Source organism: Aspergillus bombycis (assembly GCF_001792695.1).
Source record: "Aspergillus bombycis strain NRRL26010 chromosome Unknown contig00023, whole genome shotgun sequence".
Taxonomy (NCBI): domain Eukaryota; kingdom Fungi; phylum Ascomycota; class Eurotiomycetes; order Eurotiales; family Aspergillaceae; genus Aspergillus; species Aspergillus bombycis.
Genome location: NW_019170025.1, coordinates 204,326 through 222,638, shown reverse-complemented (window position 1 = coordinate 222,638; position 18,313 = coordinate 204,326). Strand labels below are relative to the sequence as shown.

Genomic DNA, 18,313 nt, shown 5'->3' with positions numbered 1-18,313 from the left:
TGCCGCATGATATGGTCTTTTTCAACAAAGACCACCTTGTTCTACATTTTCTGACGAAGGCGTCGGAATCGGTGCAAACTAGGCCTCGACGCTACTAATTAGGTGGGGCTGAGGCCCTATTTATATTCTAGGAAACAAAGGAATAGAGGACAGAGAGATCTGATGCTAGACCTTAAACGCGACATCATTATTTCTCACTGCGTGACGTTTACGCTTAGAGATAGACAGTCTTCATCTGGAGCGGCTCTGCTCGTAGGCAGCAACGTCACCCAGCTGGCAAAAGGAACAGGCATGTAAGCATGGGGTGGGTCCATTTTGATGGCGTCATGTTCATTCAGATCAGATAATGCATATTCGAGTTCGGAAACCAGGTGTGTACGTGCTGGCTTCTAAGCTAAGCATTCTGTCTACCTGGGCCCGCTAACGATTGGGCTTCCCACCAGGTGGCGGTATACCGTGTCGGGTAGAAGACATCGGCCAGGATGATGATCCTGCATTGACCTGAACACGGCTGATTGGCGTTCTATCGGAAATTAGCTTAACTTAAGCTGATAGTACAAGTATTATAAACAAGTATCGGGTGCTTCCTGAGGCATTGATTGGCCGATGATAAGGCATCCAGCCAAGCCCTAGTTTAGTCGCAGTCCGTTGATGTAACCTGGAGCTTACTCTCGGTCTCTCTGTCTCTCTCGCTGGCACCATCGCATGGCCTTTATCTATCAGCCAAGGTTTAACTCCCTCGTGCTCGCTGATCCGTAACCCTGCCTGAGTGCATATCAACTATCAGTTACCATGGAGGCCTGCGTGAACGACAATCAATTCGGGCCTCGCGTCAATCCGCAATGCCGTTCCTTTGACTTCACCCTCTTGTTTGAAGATATCTTCTTTATCGCCCTTCCTGCAGCAGTGCTCCTCGTGCTGTTGCCATTGCGACTCCGATGGCTGCACCGTACATCAGTGAAAGTCAAAACTTATCGGTTGGCTATTTGGAAGTTATCACTCCTGGTAATACTGTTTATCTTGCAAATTGTCTTTCTCGCCCTTCGCCTGAGGACTCCCGCCATCCGCACCAATGCATCTCTGGCAGCAGGAATTCTCAATATCGTCGCGACCTTTGCTGCGGCATGTGCTTCGTTTTTGGAGGACCAGCGGTCTATACGGCCGTCTGATCTCTTGGTGATTTACTTGACAATGGCGGCCATTTGCGCCATAGCCCCACTGCGCTCCCTGTGGTCTATATCCCCTACAAGCGCTTGCACAGGGCTCTGGACGGTACTTTTCGCTATTACCGTTGCGTGTCTTTGTGTGGAATCGGTGCACAAGACCGGCCTTTTGCGTTTGCAATCTTATCACCCAACGAAAGAGCAGACTTGTGGCTTCTGGAGCCGAAGCTTATTCATCTGGCTACTGTCGTTTTTCCGTGTAGGCTACTCGCATATCCTTAGTATGGACGATATCCCGGAAGTTGATCATGATCTCCGAGGACATGTAACGGGAGACAAGCTTCAGAAAGCTTGGGACAAATCGAGGGGCAAACATCGGTTGGTCAGGGCGTCGTTTGCGGCTTATCGATTCAGCTGCCTGTCAGCAATCGCGCCACGATTGGCTTTGTCTGCCTTCACTTTTGCCCAGCCCTTCCTCATCACAGCAACCGTGAATTATATCGACAGTCCCTCAAGCACAGAGTCCCAGAAGTACGGACAAGCCCTTGTAGGCGCGTATGTGCTGGTATACACAGGCTACGCGGTAAGTTGAGGCTGTCACAGTCCCCACGGCTTGCTTCATGTTCATTGACAAATAGATATCCACCGCGGTGTACTGGCGACAAACATTTCGCTTTATCACTATGCTTCGATCTGGCCTTATATCAATGATATACAATCAAACCCTAGGTTTAAGGCCGGAAGATCTCTCCGACACAGCCGCTATTACCATGATGGGGACTGATGTCGAAAGGATTGATTCTAGTTTGAGAGCACTTCATGAAGCGTGGGCTTCGATTCTGGAGGTCGCAATTGCAATCTGGCTATTAGGACGCCAGATATGGATCGCCTGCTTAATTCCATTGATCATCGCAGTCATATCAGTCGTCGCCATGATACCAATCTCAACCAAGTCTGGAGAAGCTCAAACACAGTGGATCGATCGCGTGCAAAAACGATTATCTGTCGTCTCTGGGACACTGAATGATATTAAAGGTGTACATATGCTTGGGCTTACGGATCGTCTGTTCTTTCTCATATCAGAATTGCGCAAACTGGAAGTTGAGACCTCGAAGCGATTCCGGAAGCTCCTAATCTGGCAGATTGCGATATGTAAGTTCGATCCCAGCGTGACGGATCAATGGGTCTTATGTAGCCAACTTTCGTTTAGCCAATGTACCGATGGAATTCTCCCCATTTGCGACATTCGCCATCTACGCCATTATATCCGTCGTGAAAAAAGACACGACCTTGCTTTCTGCGCAAGCGTTTACCTCTCTAGCTTTAATCTCCCTTCTCACCGGCCCGCTCCTCAACTTCTGCCAAGCTATGCCTGCTCTTGCCCAAGCCATTTCCTGCTTTGACCGCATTGATGAATATCTTACAATGGATCCCCAATCGTCCAAACGGCCAAAGTCAACCGATTCAATTCCTCGGCTTTCTGACGACGGAGTGGAACTACAACAGCAGCCGAGTGGTGCATTACCCAAAGACCTGTTGGCATCATTCCAAGGGGCCACCATATCGAAGTCCCCCGATGCCGAAGCGGTATTCGATCGTTTAACCCTCAATATTCGGCGTGGGGTGACGATGATTACTGGACCTGTCGGATGTGGCAAGACAACGCTCCTAGAAAGTATTCTGGGGGCCAGCTTCCTCAAGAGCGGGTCAACAGTGGCTTCTCTTTCACGGGCTGCATACTGCTCGCAAGAACCGTGGATCCAGAATCAAACTATACGCCAGAACATAGTCGGACCTCATGAGTTTGACGAAAAGTGGTTCAAATTTACTTGTTGGGCGTGCGGTCTGGAAAGGGATCTGCGGACAATTTCCGATGGGGACTCGCACATGGCAGGAAGTAATGGCATCTCGCTTAGTGGAGGCCAAAAGCAACGGATCGTATGGGTGGTATTCTTTCCAAAGATACACATTTGGATGCTAACTCCGACTCACCTGTAGGCATTAGCTCGCGTAGTGTATTCGCGACCCAAGTTTATAATCTTGGATGATCCATTCAGTGGATTGGACCTGAAGACGATAGCCCTCATCTCAAAGCGTCTTTTTGGTGTTGAGGGTTACTTTAGAGCCGAGGGTGTCTCAGTGGTCCTGGCCACTAACTCCTGTAAGTGACTGGACCAATACAATAACTACATAATGGCCTCCGGTAGTTCCATTGCAGCCCATGCTGATGCCAGGGTTTGCAGATAATCTTCTTGCACATGCCGATGAGGTTATTCTCCTGGACAACGGGCAGGTTGTTGGACAGGGCACGTATCAGCATATCCTTGAGCGATCGCCGGAAATTGCTACCACGTTACAGGACTTGCGTGAGGATGAATCAGCATCAGATATTGCTGATACTAAAGTCGCTGATTCCGAGAGTCGGAGCGAGCCACCTTCTGGTGCAGGTCCTGATATGACGACCCACCAGGATGCTGACTGGTCCAGGCAGCGTGGAACCTGGTCCGTCTATCAATACTATTTCCACAATGCGGGCTATGTCTCTCTTGCTATCTTCTCAATTTTCGCCGTTATATACTCTTTCTCTTCCGTTTTTAGTAGTACGTCAATGCTGGGCATACTTAATTTTGAGCGATATGCTAATAGGTTTGCGTAGCATTATGGCTTCAGTGGTGGGTGGAGGAGAATGAGCGAAAGCCTAATAGTCGATTGGGAATGTACATTGGAGTCTATGGCTTGATATTTTCCTTTTCTTTCGTTGGCCTTATTGCGGCATGCTGGTGAGCACTCTTATGTCTCACGTTACTGGTTGCTTGCTGACTTTTGTTTGAGGATGATTTTCATTCGAATGATGACCTCTACCTCATTGAATTTGCATTCAGACCTGCTCAAGGCTGCACTGAGGTTTGTACATCCGGTGTCCCTCTTCGACTGGGGCTAACATTGCCTTTTACTTTTTGTTTTCAGTGCACCTTTCGGGTTCTTCCAGACTACAGATACGGGCTCAACGACAAATAGGTACTTGCTCAGTACACCAATGCAACCCCCCCCTGTGGCCACTACTGACGTTTCTTGCCAATTTGAAAGATTCGGCCAGGATATGGAACTGATCGATATGATGCTCCCAGTGTACGCGGTGAACTTTGTTGAAAGTATGTACCTGTCCTTGCAGCTAGCTTTGGACCGTGGAGTCTGACATCAGACAAGGCGTGTTGTCTTGCTTCTTTAGGCTGATTGTACTCTGCGTCATTGGACGATATCTGGCCAGCTCCATCCCATTGCTCGCCCTGATACTATTCTGTGTCCAGGTCTACTACCTACGGACCTCTCGTCAGATTCGCCTCCTAGACATCGAAGCGAAGGCACCACTGTACTCGCACTTCCTGGAGACCATCCAGGGAATAACGACAATTCGTGCGTTTGGCTGGGAGACTCACTTTCAAAAGGAAACAGAGACTCGAGTGAACAATTCTCAGAAACCAGTATATATGCTGTTCTGTGTACAGCAGTGGCTGACCCTTGTCCTGGATTTGGTAGTAGGAGGGATTGCGGTGGTGCTGGCTGCCGTGGTAACCTCGTTGAAGGGCAGCTTCAGTGCCGCGTCGATCGGTGTCGCATTGAACATGCTCCTCACCTTCAATCAAACCATCACTCGGACCATCAAGATGTGGACCATGATGGAAATTTCGATCGGGGCTGTATCTCGTGTACGGAACTTTGTGCAAGACACGCCATCGACCAACCGTGACTTTAATCCTGAGAGCGGTAGAATGCCTGCCATAGCATGTAAGGGTGCAATCGACTTTGAGAGTGTATCAGCTGGCCACAGGTTTGTCACTCAATTTCGAACTTTATACGATGAGCCCAGCTAACGTGTTCCAAAGCTTTGACGAAACTCCCATCTTGAAGGACATAACGTTTTCCATAAAGCCCGGGCAAAAGATCGCAGTTTGTGGACCTTCTGGCAGTGGAAAGACATCGTTGATCATGGCCCTTCTTGGTATGATTGAAATAAAGGAAGGTCGGGTACTGGTAGATGGCAGCGATCTGTCTAGCGAGCAACAAGCCCTGCGAGGGAACATTAGTGTCATCCCCCAGGAGCCTCTGTTCCTACCTGGGACCGCGAGGTTCAACCTCGACCCACACCAGCGTACTGATGATGAGAAAATCACAGACGCCGTGAAAGCAGTCGGTTTATGGAGTCGCTTTTGCGCAAAAGGAGGCTTGGATGCGGAATTTGTCCCTTCTGACTGGTCAGTTGGCCAGAAGCAGCTGCTAGCGCTTGCCCGAACCTTGGTGCACAAGGCACCTATCTTGCTTTTAGATGAAGCGACTAGCAGGTGAGTAGACCCTTCTTCTAACGCTATACGGATGGTTCTAACTTCTGACGATAGCGTCGATTGGGAAACGGAGACGACCATGCAGGACATCATAGACAAGGAATTCGCTTCCCAAACTATTATTGCGGTCTGTCATCGCTTCCGCTTCATCGATCGGTTTGACCGTGTGGCGGTGATACAGCAAGGTGAACTTGTTGAATATGATAACCCAACGACTCTGTTGCAACGGGATACGCAGTTTAGGAGGCTCTTTCGAGCCCTGCAAGAATCGTCGGCTAGCGTGGCATGACAGCCAGAGAACATTTGTTACGTTGCTGATATACACAACATAGAGGCAGACTCGTGACCATGCTGTTTCACCTCCGTTGAAGTGGTTGTCACTTATCCTGTTTGCTTATGACCTGGCTATACAAGCTTTTAATGAGCAATTGGCGTGTGCGTTCTAGACCTATGCGCCGAATTTCTACTTTACTCATTGCATAGAGACAGAGTGAATGATAGCAACCCTCAGTTAGCCGGGGTGATGTGACTTTCAATTTCTACCGTGCCTAGTATTCTCAAACGTATTGATTCCAACTTAGCTAAGCTCTTTGCGTTTAAGTGTTTCAAAATCAGAGTGGCCAGGTCTATTTATGAGAGCGCCTGCGCCGAACAGGCGAACTAAGCAATCTCAATAGTCCCATTCAAGTGCAGGATCCTGCTGCTAGCTCCCACAGAGGCTGTGTATTTTGCGGGCTGAAGCCTCCATTGCTGGGCTACAACGTCCCAAATACTGAGATCCCTCCTGGTCAATGGGAAGGAAATTTGCTTCGTCTCACCCGGTTCCAGTGGTACTCTTTCGAAGCCGCGCAGCTGTCGCACGGGGGCGTCTGGAATACCAACGTAGAGCTGGGCGACCTCTGACGCGGACACATCACCCGTGTTGGTGATGGAGCAGGTGACTTCGAACAATACATCCCACAGCTGTGGATGTCCGCCCTGGACGATAGGAGTGTTGGCGTCCACTAGAGGGGAAGTACTATTTCCTGTAGACGCAATCTCAAGGTCAGAGTACTCGAAGGTGGTGTATGACAAGCCAAAGCCGAATTCGAACTGCGGTTCGATGCCGTCACGATCGAACGCACGGTAGTCGATGTACAAGCCCTCGGTGAAGTTGACTTCGGGGAATGCATCGAACGAGACAGTCGAGTTTAGCAGGTTTCCGTAGTCGGATTCGTTCTTGGCGACGGTGAAGGGAAGTCTTCCGGACGGGCTAACGTCGCCGTACAGGATATCAACAAGGGAATGACCACTTTCTTGGCCGGGAAGACCAGCAAAGAGAACTGCGGTCACATTGGGGTGATTGATCCATGCATTGACTGTGCGGATGCCTGTTTTATTCGACGATCGTTAGTGGGTTATCTTGCCCTGAGTGGAGGTTGGCTACTTACCGGTTGAATGAATGACAACGATGGTGTTGGTACAATTGGCAGCAACATTGCGCACCAGATTGTCACTGAACTCGTCTGTCAGGCTGGTTCGGTCGAAGGCCTCAGACGCATACGCGTTGATGAACACGAGACAAGCGTCACTATTCACGTATGCAGGGGAGGGGTTCTCTGAGTAGAAATCCCAGCGAAGGGTTCCTTTGTTGCTCGAGATTCGCTCCTGCAGTGCCTGGAAGGGACTCACCACGTAGGGAGGAGTGCTTCCTCCGGAGCCTCCACCGGTGATGAGCGTGCCGTTGAAGGTGCTCCAACCGAAGTTCACTTCGTAACCGCCGCCATAGCGTGAGGGATTCGCCCATGGGGCTGCACTAACCGTTGCGTCGTAGCCGTAAACACTAAGGAACCTGGTTGCATTCGTGAATGGCAGTGCGTTGTTGACATTTTTAACCAAAACAGTGCCAGCGGAACCAATTTCTCTGATCAATGTCGCATGGTCCTCTTGAACATCAATAGGGTCGTGCTTCTCCGACTCCGAATAAACTCCGGGGGAAGGAAAGCCCTCGTCCTGGCCAGTGAAAAACCAGGTTGCCAGGACTCGCGTCGCCATGTCGTCCAACCTCTCGCTACTGATACTGCCATTTGCAACAGCATCAGTCAGATTGCGGCCCCAGAAGCCACCGTTTGGCATAACAACATCCAGGCCAGCATTGGCCGAAGCAACGCCAGAATGCTGCGCTGCCCAGTCGCTCACCACGAATCCTTCAAATCCAAGTTCGGTTTTCAGGATACCGTTGAGCAGCTTCGAGTTCTGACACCCGTAGCTGTGGTTTAAACGCTGATAAGAACACATAACACTTCCGACACCTTCCCTCAAAGAATCCATGAAAGGGAAAACATATAACTCGTGAATAGTGCGGTCATCGGCATTTGAGCTCAGTGATTCGCCCATGTCCCCCGGGTTTCTTCTCCATTCCTCTTCGTTCAACAGCCAATGCTTCGCCGAGGCAATCACTCCAGCGTCCTGGATACCTTTAGTGATATGTCCCATCCCGCCGCCTGCAAGATAAGGATCCGCCCCGAGTCCCTCCCAATTGCGTCCACCTCTGGCTAGTCTTCCCAGCGGTCCCGCGACGGGACCTAAGGCGACATTGATGCCCTTCCCCTGATACTCCTGGCCCAGTGCATGGCCATAGCGGTACATGAGAGAGCGATCCCATGTTGCCGCCACGTGAATGCCTGCCGGAAAGGCAGAGACAAATTCCTGCCCTCGAATGCCGTCCGGTGCGTCGGAGAAGCAAAGCGAAGGAATGGAAAGCCGAGGGATCGCACCAGTATTTCCAACACACTGACCGTCAAACCCACGGGTGAGGTTCGATTTCTCCTCAACGGTTAGTTGCGAGACAAGGGCTTTCGCGCGCTGATAGGCGCTCTCCCAGACCGAGCTTGTCGCCCCATCTCCGACCGCTGGTTGTCTTTGTCAGTTCAACTACTCCAGTTCTAGGTTTGGCTGGGCAATAGATTGCTTGGAGTCTACTTAAACTTACGAGAGGGGTATACGGCAGGACTTAGGCCATAGTAAGGAACCTCTGATTCATTGGTATAGCCTTGGGCTGCACAGAGCGTGCCCTGCGCGAGCGCTATCGAAGCTAAGGGTGATAGGACCTTCATGAGGATGAAGCACTTGTACTATTCTGTGTCTTCATCACTTCTAATGTACGGGTAGGTACGTCTATTTAAGCCCTTCCATTGTCAAGCGTTGAGATTATGAGGAACAAAGCGTCGTTCAGGTCATATCGGAGGACACCCGACACGGCACGAAGTAAAATGCATCGTGCTCATTAGAACGGGTATACTTCGGGGATTTACAACAAGTCCTTGCGTGAGAATGGATCCCAACACCGTCATCATGGCATGAACTGGCGAAGAACACTGGACACCCCGCAATTGGCGACGATGCACGTTGCTTGGCGCCAAGCATGTCGTCTATACTAAACATTATTTGGGTTACCGTGAAGTCGGGGAACGTCCCGAGATCGGCATTGATGCCTGTACCTCGAGTCGAGGAGAGGGAGTGCCCTGAGAACAGTCCACAGTAGCGGGCGAATCTGAGGAAAAGGTACCATCTCTGTCACCCGGCAGTTGGAGCATCGGCATTGACTCGATGCTGTTGCCGGACGCTATACCATGCGCCCAACGCAGGCAGTGGGGCCACAGCAGAGGACAGCCAGGGTTAACCTAACTGCTAGCCGACCGTAAAGCCGAAGTATCCGGAGTAGCTCGAGCAAAGTCTGATGGGTGCGCTAATGGACCACTAGCATCGAATATTGGCGAACCAATGACATGATTGCTCGGGTGTTGTGTGTCGAATAAGCAAAGACACCCAGTTGTCAAGCATTTGCGCTGCGGGGAATTGACTCGTGAGGCCGTGGAGCTCAGTTAACTGACAAGCATGAAATGGTGTCTATCAGTGATAGTCGTTGCGTTATCCAGAGGAACGTCGAATGCCTTCCAGCGCCGCCATCCACAACATGGTCCCCATTGTGACTGGAGGTGGGCCCTTCATAAGCCCCCGTCGAAGCACATATGTCTTCCGGAGAAGAAAGATCTAAGACCAGATTATGCAGGAGTGAAAACACATCTTCGTGCCTTCTTTTCTAGCCTTTAATGGTGGAAAACGTTAAGCCCTAGAGTTTCCACATTCCTGGTCCGAACCACATGGCATCTTTCAACCTGGATGCTGCGTGTGGTGATGAAAGTGATGAAAGTGATGCTTTCGCTCAGGAAAGGTTCTATCATGGTGGAACCAGCCCAATGTGAACCATTCTTTCCACCACTTCACAAATGTCTGTCGTGCTTCGCGAACCTCAGCGTCCATGTCGGGTTGAGTTTGTGGTTTGGATGGAGTCGGGTTTTCTATGAGATATGGCCTTCTCAAATGGTAGAAAGTCCGGCGACAGAGAGGACAACTCGCATCATGATCACACAGCCATTCATCTATACACGGCTGATGAAAGCTATGCTGACAGGGTAAATGACGCAATATAGACCCGGGTTCCAGCGTAGCAAAGCAAAGACTACATGTCGATTCCTCTGAGTCTGTGAAAGAATATGTTTAGATGATATGTCATAATACGGAATAGGTATTAGTGAAGCGTACCAGGGTCGAATCCGTCTTGTGGAATGCTAGTGCGAGGCAATCCGGCCAACCAAAGATCCGCGGTACGCAAAGGCCCACGATCTGTTTTGGACGGGACACATAGGTAATACTCTGGCATGTTTTACTGTCTAAGATCTTCGCAGCATAACAGGTAGGAGTGTCATCAAAGCTGAATTGAGTCGTGCTTTCTGGGTGAAGAAATTCGGGTGGCTCATAAGTCTGTCCGAAGTAGTATATATCACAACCAAAATGGCACGACGGTCTGTCCTGTAGGCATGCTGGACTATATCATACGGTACAAGTAGCAGTCTATCAGCACATCATTGCAGAATTTTATTAATCCAGAGGTTCTAGAGCTGTGAAAATTATTCAAACCATTTCGGTCTTTTTTCGGGAATCCGATTTATGTCCTGAGGAATCGACGCCATTCCCTTCTGGGTAGGACCATGCAGCCAATCAACGTTCGCAACTCAATAAAAAAGGTCGAAACTCGGCGAGTCGAGAAGCCCTACTGCTGCGTAGTGTTACTACTTGTATCACCCCTGCATCTTATTTCTTTGGTCCTATTGTTGCTATATAATCCACTTGAGCCGTGTCTGCCCCTGTCAATACATCCATGGACCGCAAGAATAGTTCCCTTTGTGGACAACTCAGTACTCGCTGAGACTTTGACATTGTTAGTCTGGTACTGAGACTCTGAGAGAGCCGGGCATTCACTCTCAGCACATTGAACGTTTTTTGGACAATGGGTGACATAGTATTACAGGCGTATGTCGTATATGAGTCTCTGTTGGCAATCGTTAGGGGTAGCTTGTTGATCCAAATCACACCTTACCACGAAACCGGGAAAGTAAACAACGCGACTTGTGGACGACGCTCATCACAGGCTATAGCAGAGAAATTGCTCCTTACACCCGGGAAAATTTCTCAGAAGCTTATTGTCAGCCTATTCCTTTGGCAGACGTTTCATTACGTGTAATGTGGCTTGCATAGTAGGAGTGCCATGCCCCAACACCTTTATGATACTCCACCTATCTCCGAATATAGCTTATGGTGAAGTGGTGGTATTGCACACCAAACTATAGAAACCTTACTAGGGTACGGATCTATTTAAGCTGCCAAATTACTCTTGTAATGTCCATCCTAGTAAACCTAAACTCACCTAGTGTGGCGATTTGATTAGCTGGATCAGCAACATGGTAAAGCTCTATTGAGCCAGTAGCGAAGTGGAGAAAATCCTGGTGGCCAAATGTGTAGTGCATGATCTCTGAATAACAATTATAGTTGTGCCCCAAATCTACTCCCCCTGGTAGAGTTTCAATATTGAGTTTAAGTCGGTGACGAGGAGGGTCTCTCGGTTGTAAGGAATGCTGCCGATCAGTATGGGGTTGCAGCCCTGGAGTTCGGGGTATAAAATGGCTTCCCCAGAAACAAGGAGCTCTCTTTTTACAAATTCACGACTAGTTTTGGAGTTCTTTGTCTGAGCTCTCTCTACCTATTGACACTCAACCGCTGCCCACCCTCTTGACCAATATGTCCGACACACGCGAGGCAAATCCCACCGCGATGGATACCGCTGAATCTGGCTCGTCACAATTCCATCTCCAAAAAGAGAGACAATCTGCCTATCACGATGAACATGGCGCCGTGGCATCTCTCCCCCAACGGGAAGCCCACATCCATACTGTTTCACAGGTGCCCCTGCCTCCATACCAGAAACTCGCCAATCCTGGCCCCTTGGGGCTTTTAGCTTTCGCATTGACGACGTTCGTCCTTGGCCTCTATGAGTGCGGCGCAGGGTAAGTGTATATGTCTGGGCCATACATGCAACCACTGACACTGATACTTGCACTCAGGCTGCCTCATTCAAACCCTCAAGCCGGGGTTGGGCCTAACCAGGCTGCCTTCGGACTAGCCATTTTCTTTGGTGGCGGTGCCCAGTTTGTCGCCGGCATCTTCGAGTTCCGCGTTGGAAACACCTTTGGTTGCACCGTCCATTGTTCCTACTCTGCCTTCTGGCTCAGCTACGCAATGTTTCTCATCCCATCTCTGGATATAAAAGGGCAGTATAACGGGGACGAACGGGCATACACTTTTGCGCTCGGCATCTACTTGATATTGTGGTGCTTCCTGACCGTACTCTTCCTTCTTGCGGCCTTGAGAACGAACCTGTCTATCATTCTTGTTTTCTTCTTCCTGATCATCGCATATCTGCTGTTGAGCATTGCCAACTTCATTGCAACCTCCCACCCTGAGCAAAGCGTGAAGGTAAACAAAGCCGGTGGTGCCTTCACCGTCATTTGCGCATTTGTTGCCTTCTATGCTGGTTCATCTGGCCTGATGGTGCCAGAGACGACGTGGGTTCGGTTCCCTCTCGGCGAGATCCCATAAGGTGCATTTGCGACTCCAACTATTCATTGGGGTGCCGAGTATGTATAGGTGACTCAATTGGCTATGCATTGAAAAAGAGACTATGTGTGGAAAGATCATCAGGTCGAGATTTTGCAAGTTTCACTTCGCTAGACGGGAAAGCTTCACATACAACGTTGTTCACTGTTCCTGCCTACGCTACTATCAATTCAATCAAATGTAAAGGGCTACGAAGAGGAAGACCGAGCTTTTGAGAAAAGATAGAATGTGCAATATGTTTTTAATATGCTATGTAGCCTTTGTTTATTTATCTCCTTTTACTTCACTTGCTTCACAACCTGTAATTATTCACATAATAACGACAGAATCTCGAGATATGATATCGCCTACGTAGCGACGATAGCTTCCATATCATCCCAAACTGGTAAATCTCGGTCATGCCCTCCGTCTAAATCATCTCTTCGTTCTCTATGGTGCCCAGTCCATGGGGAATGGTGTGAGCACTGCGACATCCAATGTGCTCACCTCTTTCCATATATGCATGGCCAAGATGTCATACATGCAAAGTTTGGGATAAAGTGACCCCTAGAGTTGTTATCAGCCAAGAATGGTCTTCTGCTATATATGACGGCATTGAACGTGCTTTCGATGCGGGAAATCTGGTCATCGTCCCAGACCTTGCTGATAGACCAGCCATAGAAGAGCTTCTCTCCTGGATACAGAGAGAAGCCAGAGAATACAAAATCAAAGTGATTGATGTATCGTGCGACATGCTTTATAGAGAGTTTTGGCCTATCATGCAATATCATGAAGAGATCTGGATGGCCAACGCCTTCAATTCAGGACAAGTTTCCGGCCCGTGCTGAGATACCTTTACTACCATTACTTCATCCAGGTCTTGCGGCGAGCATGGGGATATAACACAGGGTGGAGCTCTACCTACTGCCAAGAACGAGATCGGCAAGCTCTTCTGGCGCACATCAGGGAGGTATCTTCCGAAGAATATGCTTCTAGCCATTGTCGAGGAAGTGGGGCACGATTATACGGAGCTCTTGAAGGGGGCTGCTTCGAAAAAAAGAGATAATGATCTCCTCTTGACCATTGCATCTTGTCAAGTAAAACGCCGACCAGCACTTAGGTCTAGTACATTCGCCGGCGAAGAAAAAGATAGCGAGGAAGATGAGGAAGATGAAAGCGATGATGAGTGATCCATCTCACTTTGACCAAGTTGCATGTCAATTGCCAAAGCGAATTGTTTATGTACTTAATGTTCCTAGTTAGGTGTGGTGGGACTAGTGTGCCTTGCGCCAATTATGACTTCTTGCTCTGCAGCACTTCTCACGTTCTAAACCATTGATAGATTGTAGGCTCACATAGACACACGCGTCATCGCACTATCGTGTAGTTCGCTTGTCATGTGTGAAACGCAAGTGATGGTAGTGAGGAAGGGGTCTGTTAGAGCACATGTGTTCGAGTGGTCTCACTCATTACGATGCTGTGCCACCGGCGAGTGAGCTGGATGTCTTGTATTCTGGCGGTGAGTTGCCCTCTATCAGGTTGTGACTGCCGTGTATGATTGGCTCCAGACTCGTATATCGAAATAGCCACAATCCAGCCATTCGCCACTGTGCAGATGGGAACATATTCCCCTTCGTATTTGTCTTAAAATAGGCTCAGGTGTCTGAGAATTGGTGGGAGGCATATGACAGGTAGTTGCCACCAGAGTATAACTGCAATTGCCTGGTGCGCCTTTATCAAGCACCTCGTGGTTCGCAACCTCAGGCCCATCTTCACACCGCATCAGCAAAGTTACACTGCTCCTAGAAATCACGTAGCATCCCCTGCTGCATATATATGTCTCTATAAATAAATTGCCCTTGTGCGTTTATAAGTTTCTCTTCCAACTCCTTTTCACTTTTCAAACCATACCGTCGATCAAGACATCCCGCAAAAGAAATGCATCTCATAACTCCTCCCCGACTCTGCGCAGCTCTCACTGTGTTCATGAGTCTAATCATTTTATCCTTTGCAATTGATACCCCTGCAACGAAAGATTCCACCATTTTCCGGTCGACCGTGAACTGCCCTGCTTGTCCCGATGGTAACTGCTACAAATGCACCCTGGGTCATGATGCCACGCTCCAGACCAACACCGGTGGACTGGCCTATATCCGCTCTCTGATCGCATTCCAACTTCCAGTCCCGGCTGCCTCCGTCACAGCATGCACCGTCCAATTCCCCGCCTTCACAAAGCCCCTTGAGGCACCGGTTAATGTCACGGTAGCCCAGGCGCTCTCTTCCGACTGGAACGAGGATACCGTTACCGGAGAGAACGCCCCAGATTCTGGTGACGTCTTTACAGAGATTGAAGTCCCTGCTTATGCGAACATGGGACCCATCGACGTTACACCTGCTTGTAAAGGGGCCGACGAAGATGGACACTTTTCTATATTCGTAGGGACAAAATTTGGCAGAATTGAGGTCTGGTCGAAGGATTCGGGAAATCCGGCGATTCTCCATATTACGTCCTCTTCCTGAGTGTTCGTGTGTGATCTACATAGGTAATCACCCTGGTTTCCACAAGTTTGTGTTGGAGGAGTGAGTCTGGTAACTAGTCATTGTCTGAGATATGTGGCACTGTGGATGTTTCAAGCCTTGACGGGGGACATAATGACGCCAGTGTTTTGCTATTCACTCTTTCTATACTTATGTTGTATTATCTCTCCAACTCATTCATTATGTTGCTTATCTTGTTGTCGGAGCTCATGCGACAAGGGGCATTTATTGCTTTCGCGAAGGAGTTTGGCAAGCATAAAAATTGCAGGTGATTGCAGAAGAACTTTGAATATCCATGTCAGGACTTTTAGTTTTGCCCATAACGGACAGTACAACGTAGTCTCTTTGGCTGTCTTTTCTGGACCTGAAACAGTCCATACTGAAATCAAATGACAACATTGGGCACAAACGCAGACTTGCTACATGATAGTAGACATGTCGGCGATCAAACATTGGTACAAGCAAGATTCCCACCACTCTGATTCAAGTCAGCAGCAGGCACATACAATGTTCATAAAAGAATAACCTTACGAGAGGGAGATTGCTGATGCAACAACTCCGTGTCTTTCCTGTCCCACAGGGTCCGGTTTGTTGGGCTACAGAAGTCAGTTCCACCCCATTGGAGAGACATGTACCAGTAACTTACCTACGCAGTTATACCCAAGCGCACGGATCAAAAGGATATTGACACGGGAAAAGTGCTCGCAGCGAAATCAGTTCTGACCATAAGGGCAATCTCTCTTTTCTAAATCCTCTGCTAGACTGGTGGCTGCCATGCGGGCAACGGCGCAGAGAGCTAGGATAGTCTTGAGGTTCATGGTTGTTTTTCTCTAGCTTCGAAATCCTTTACTGTGTGTATGTGAACAGACTACGATGCAGAATAGAGAGTGTAAGGCTGGAATCCTCATTCTCTTTATAGACCGACAGACAGGCAAGAAGTCTTAACTTCAGTGGGCATATAGCGTTATAAAGCGCCTGGGTGTGTCCAGAACATGGAAACGAGAAGGCTTGATACTTATTCTACCGGACCCAAACACCACACGGACCTTGGAACAGACATCCAAAAGTAGAAAACAGGCCAGACCATTGTCCTTCGGTCAGCCTCAATGGCCAATCTAGGTTCGTACGACTTTCCAAGGTATATCTTGGACGTCGCGAAAAGTGTTGCCGCCAGTAAAATAAGCTCTCTGAGCTCTTGGTGAACTAGAACCCTGAGAACTGCCAACTTACGATGTATAGTCTAGACAGAAATGGAAAAAGGAAGCGTGTTATCGACCGGGTCTCTCGAGGGTTGTCATTTCATCAAGCATTCACGGATCCTGGAGCTTCCGGGTCCCGAACAACTGCCGAGATCCACTCCAACCGGGCCGACAGCTTTTTATATACGAACGCAACCTGTATAGCTTCGTGACTGCTACGGAGGAGCCTGACAGACTTTTGCGCCATGTTCAGAGATAATCGCGAGTTAAATACAATTCCATTGACCATCGAAATCACCCAGCTATACCAGGATGCCTGGAACATAATGGCAGGCCACCGCCTTCCTTAGATCTATCCAACTTTGGATCCGATGAACCTCCACAATCCGTGACGTCAAACCAACCGCAGAGGGTCCACCTTGATTAATAATATACTATATTCACGAGTCATTAGCGAAGATACCAAGTCAGCTTCGGTAGTCATGAGAGCCCCTATATCCGTTGAGATAAATACTTCTGGTAATCTGGCAGAACGTGTCTGGAGTGGGCAACGAAGCAAACCTGTGCATTCAAACGCTCGCTGCTTTTGGCACCCAACAGGATGAAAGAGATTGTCAACCTGCAGGACTGCAGGACCAAGCTGATTGAATCGGTGGTCCCCGAGATTAATGACGACCAGGTTCTGATTCGTGTTGTCGTTTCCGGATCGAACCCCAAGGATTGGAAGGTGCCCGATCTTGCGCACAGCGAGGAGCCACCGTACTTTGAGCGCTACGAGAAAGTCCGAGAGGGAGTAAATCAAGGGGATGACATAGCTGGCTTTGTCGAAAAGGTCGGGGAAAACGTAGTCGAATTTCGGGTGAGTTCTGTCGCTTTACTCCCAAGTCCGGTGATGGTCCGAAATTAAGAGATATCTTGTTGCCTCCTCTAGCCCGGTGATCGAGTCGGAGCTTTTCACGAAATGCTTGCGCCTGGAGGCAGTTACGCCGAATATGCGGTTGCATGGAGCCACACCACGTTCCATTTACCAGAGAAGATTTCATTTGAAGGTATATCAAAAGCCCACTGTACTCTCCTTCACTTTTGCCGTTATTCTATAGGGCTAATCCCCAGTAGAGGCAGCAACCATCCCCTTAGCCGGCCTCACAGCAGTTGTCTCTCTCTACCACCACCTCGGATTTCAATTCCCCTGGTCCCCAGCAGCCAAAGGCAAATCCCCCAGCGCCACGACGCCGTTCATTGTCTACGGCACAAGCACGGCAGTTGGGTCCTACGCGATCAAGTTCGCCCGACTAAGCAACATCCACCCGATTATTGCGATCGCCGGAAAGGGCGCCCATTACATCCGGAGGTTCCTGGACGAGAGTAAGGGCGACGTAGTTGTGGATTATCGGGAGGGCCCCGAGAAAACCGTCGCTGGCATTCGCAATGCTCTGCGCTCATCTCCTGATGCCAATGATTTTCCAGTAAATCATGCCCTGGACACAATTGTCACCGAGGACAGTACGACCGTGCTGCGTTCCGTTCTGAACCCGGGAGGTAACATTAATTATGTACTCATGAGTCCCCCCGATGTTTCTCCCGCGGTTGCGTCGAACACTTGGGTCAGTTCGGCCCACCAGATCGGTGGTATTGACGATTGCCGTGATCTGTGCTTCGTATTCTGTCGGTGGTTCACGCGGGCACTGCAGACTGGTGAGCTGGAGAGTCATCCATTTGAAGTCAGAGGAGGCGGCTTGTTGGGAGTTGAGGGAGCGATGAAGGACTTGAAGGATGGAAAAGCGAGTGCAGTTAAATATGTTTTTAGAATCGGTGAGACACCGGGACTAGAAAACTTGGGATAGATATTATACTCTTGCTCGATACTTAACACAGACCTTCTGATGAAGAACAGGGAACAAAATTAAGGCAAAGGTTCATAGGGAAAACGAATATCAAACAAGTGGTCGATACTGTAGGTGTCAGGGCCTTGATTCTGTAGCAGTATTCGCAAGGTGAGGCATAATATCTCTCCCTCGAAATCGTCAACCTTCCCGGCTTCATCAACAGGCTTGTGTTCTTCGTACAACTTCACAATCTCGTCCTTGCTTACCCATTTCCA

General features: G+C 49.2%; 5 protein-coding genes across 5 annotated transcripts; 4 read left to right on the top strand and 1 right to left on the bottom strand.

Moving 5' to 3' along the window:
* Nucleotides 1-792: 792 nt before the first annotated feature.
* ABOM_002598 (putative ABC multidrug transporter) lies at nt 793-5,792 on the top strand (the record flags this gene model as incomplete). The annotated part of the gene is made up of 12 exons (XM_022529728.1): nt 793-1,746; nt 1,802-2,315; nt 2,374-3,101; nt 3,162-3,324; nt 3,407-3,763; nt 3,820-3,943; nt 3,996-4,067; nt 4,131-4,181; nt 4,251-4,315; nt 4,371-4,992; nt 5,048-5,503; nt 5,558-5,792. 12 exons carry the CDS (start codon nt 793-795, stop codon nt 5,790-5,792), a joined length of 4,341 nt encoding a protein of 1,446 aa, XP_022391127.1.
* A 371-nt stretch (nt 5,793-6,163) lies between these two features.
* Nucleotides 6,164-8,598, bottom strand: ABOM_002597 (beta-glucosidase; the record flags this gene model as incomplete). Its single annotated transcript, XM_022529727.1, has 3 exons — nt 6,164-6,873; nt 6,934-8,394; nt 8,475-8,598. 3 exons carry the CDS (start codon nt 8,596-8,598, stop codon nt 6,164-6,166), a joined length of 2,295 nt encoding a protein of 764 aa, XP_022391174.1.
* A 3,022-nt stretch (nt 8,599-11,620) lies between these two features.
* Nucleotides 11,621-12,478, top strand: ABOM_002596 (acetate uptake transporter family protein; the record flags this gene model as incomplete). The annotated part of the gene is made up of 2 exons (XM_022529726.1): nt 11,621-11,886; nt 11,944-12,478. 2 exons carry the CDS (start codon nt 11,621-11,623, stop codon nt 12,476-12,478), a joined length of 801 nt encoding a protein of 266 aa, XP_022391175.1.
* A 1,935-nt stretch (nt 12,479-14,413) lies between these two features.
* ABOM_002595 (uncharacterized protein) lies at nt 14,414-14,995 on the top strand (the record flags this gene model as incomplete). Its single annotated transcript, XM_022529725.1, has 1 exon — nt 14,414-14,995. The coding sequence occupies one exon, from the start codon at nt 14,414-14,416 to the stop codon at nt 14,993-14,995; it is 582 nt and encodes a 193-aa protein (XP_022391176.1).
* A 1,818-nt stretch (nt 14,996-16,813) lies between these two features.
* Nucleotides 16,814-18,056, top strand: ABOM_002594 (zinc-binding alcohol dehydrogenase family protein; the record flags this gene model as incomplete). Its single annotated transcript, XM_022529724.1, has 3 exons — nt 16,814-17,071; nt 17,144-17,261; nt 17,329-18,056. The coding sequence occupies 3 exons, from the start codon at nt 16,814-16,816 to the stop codon at nt 18,054-18,056; spliced, it is 1,104 nt and encodes a 367-aa protein (XP_022391177.1).
* Nucleotides 18,057-18,313: the final 257 nt, after the last annotated feature.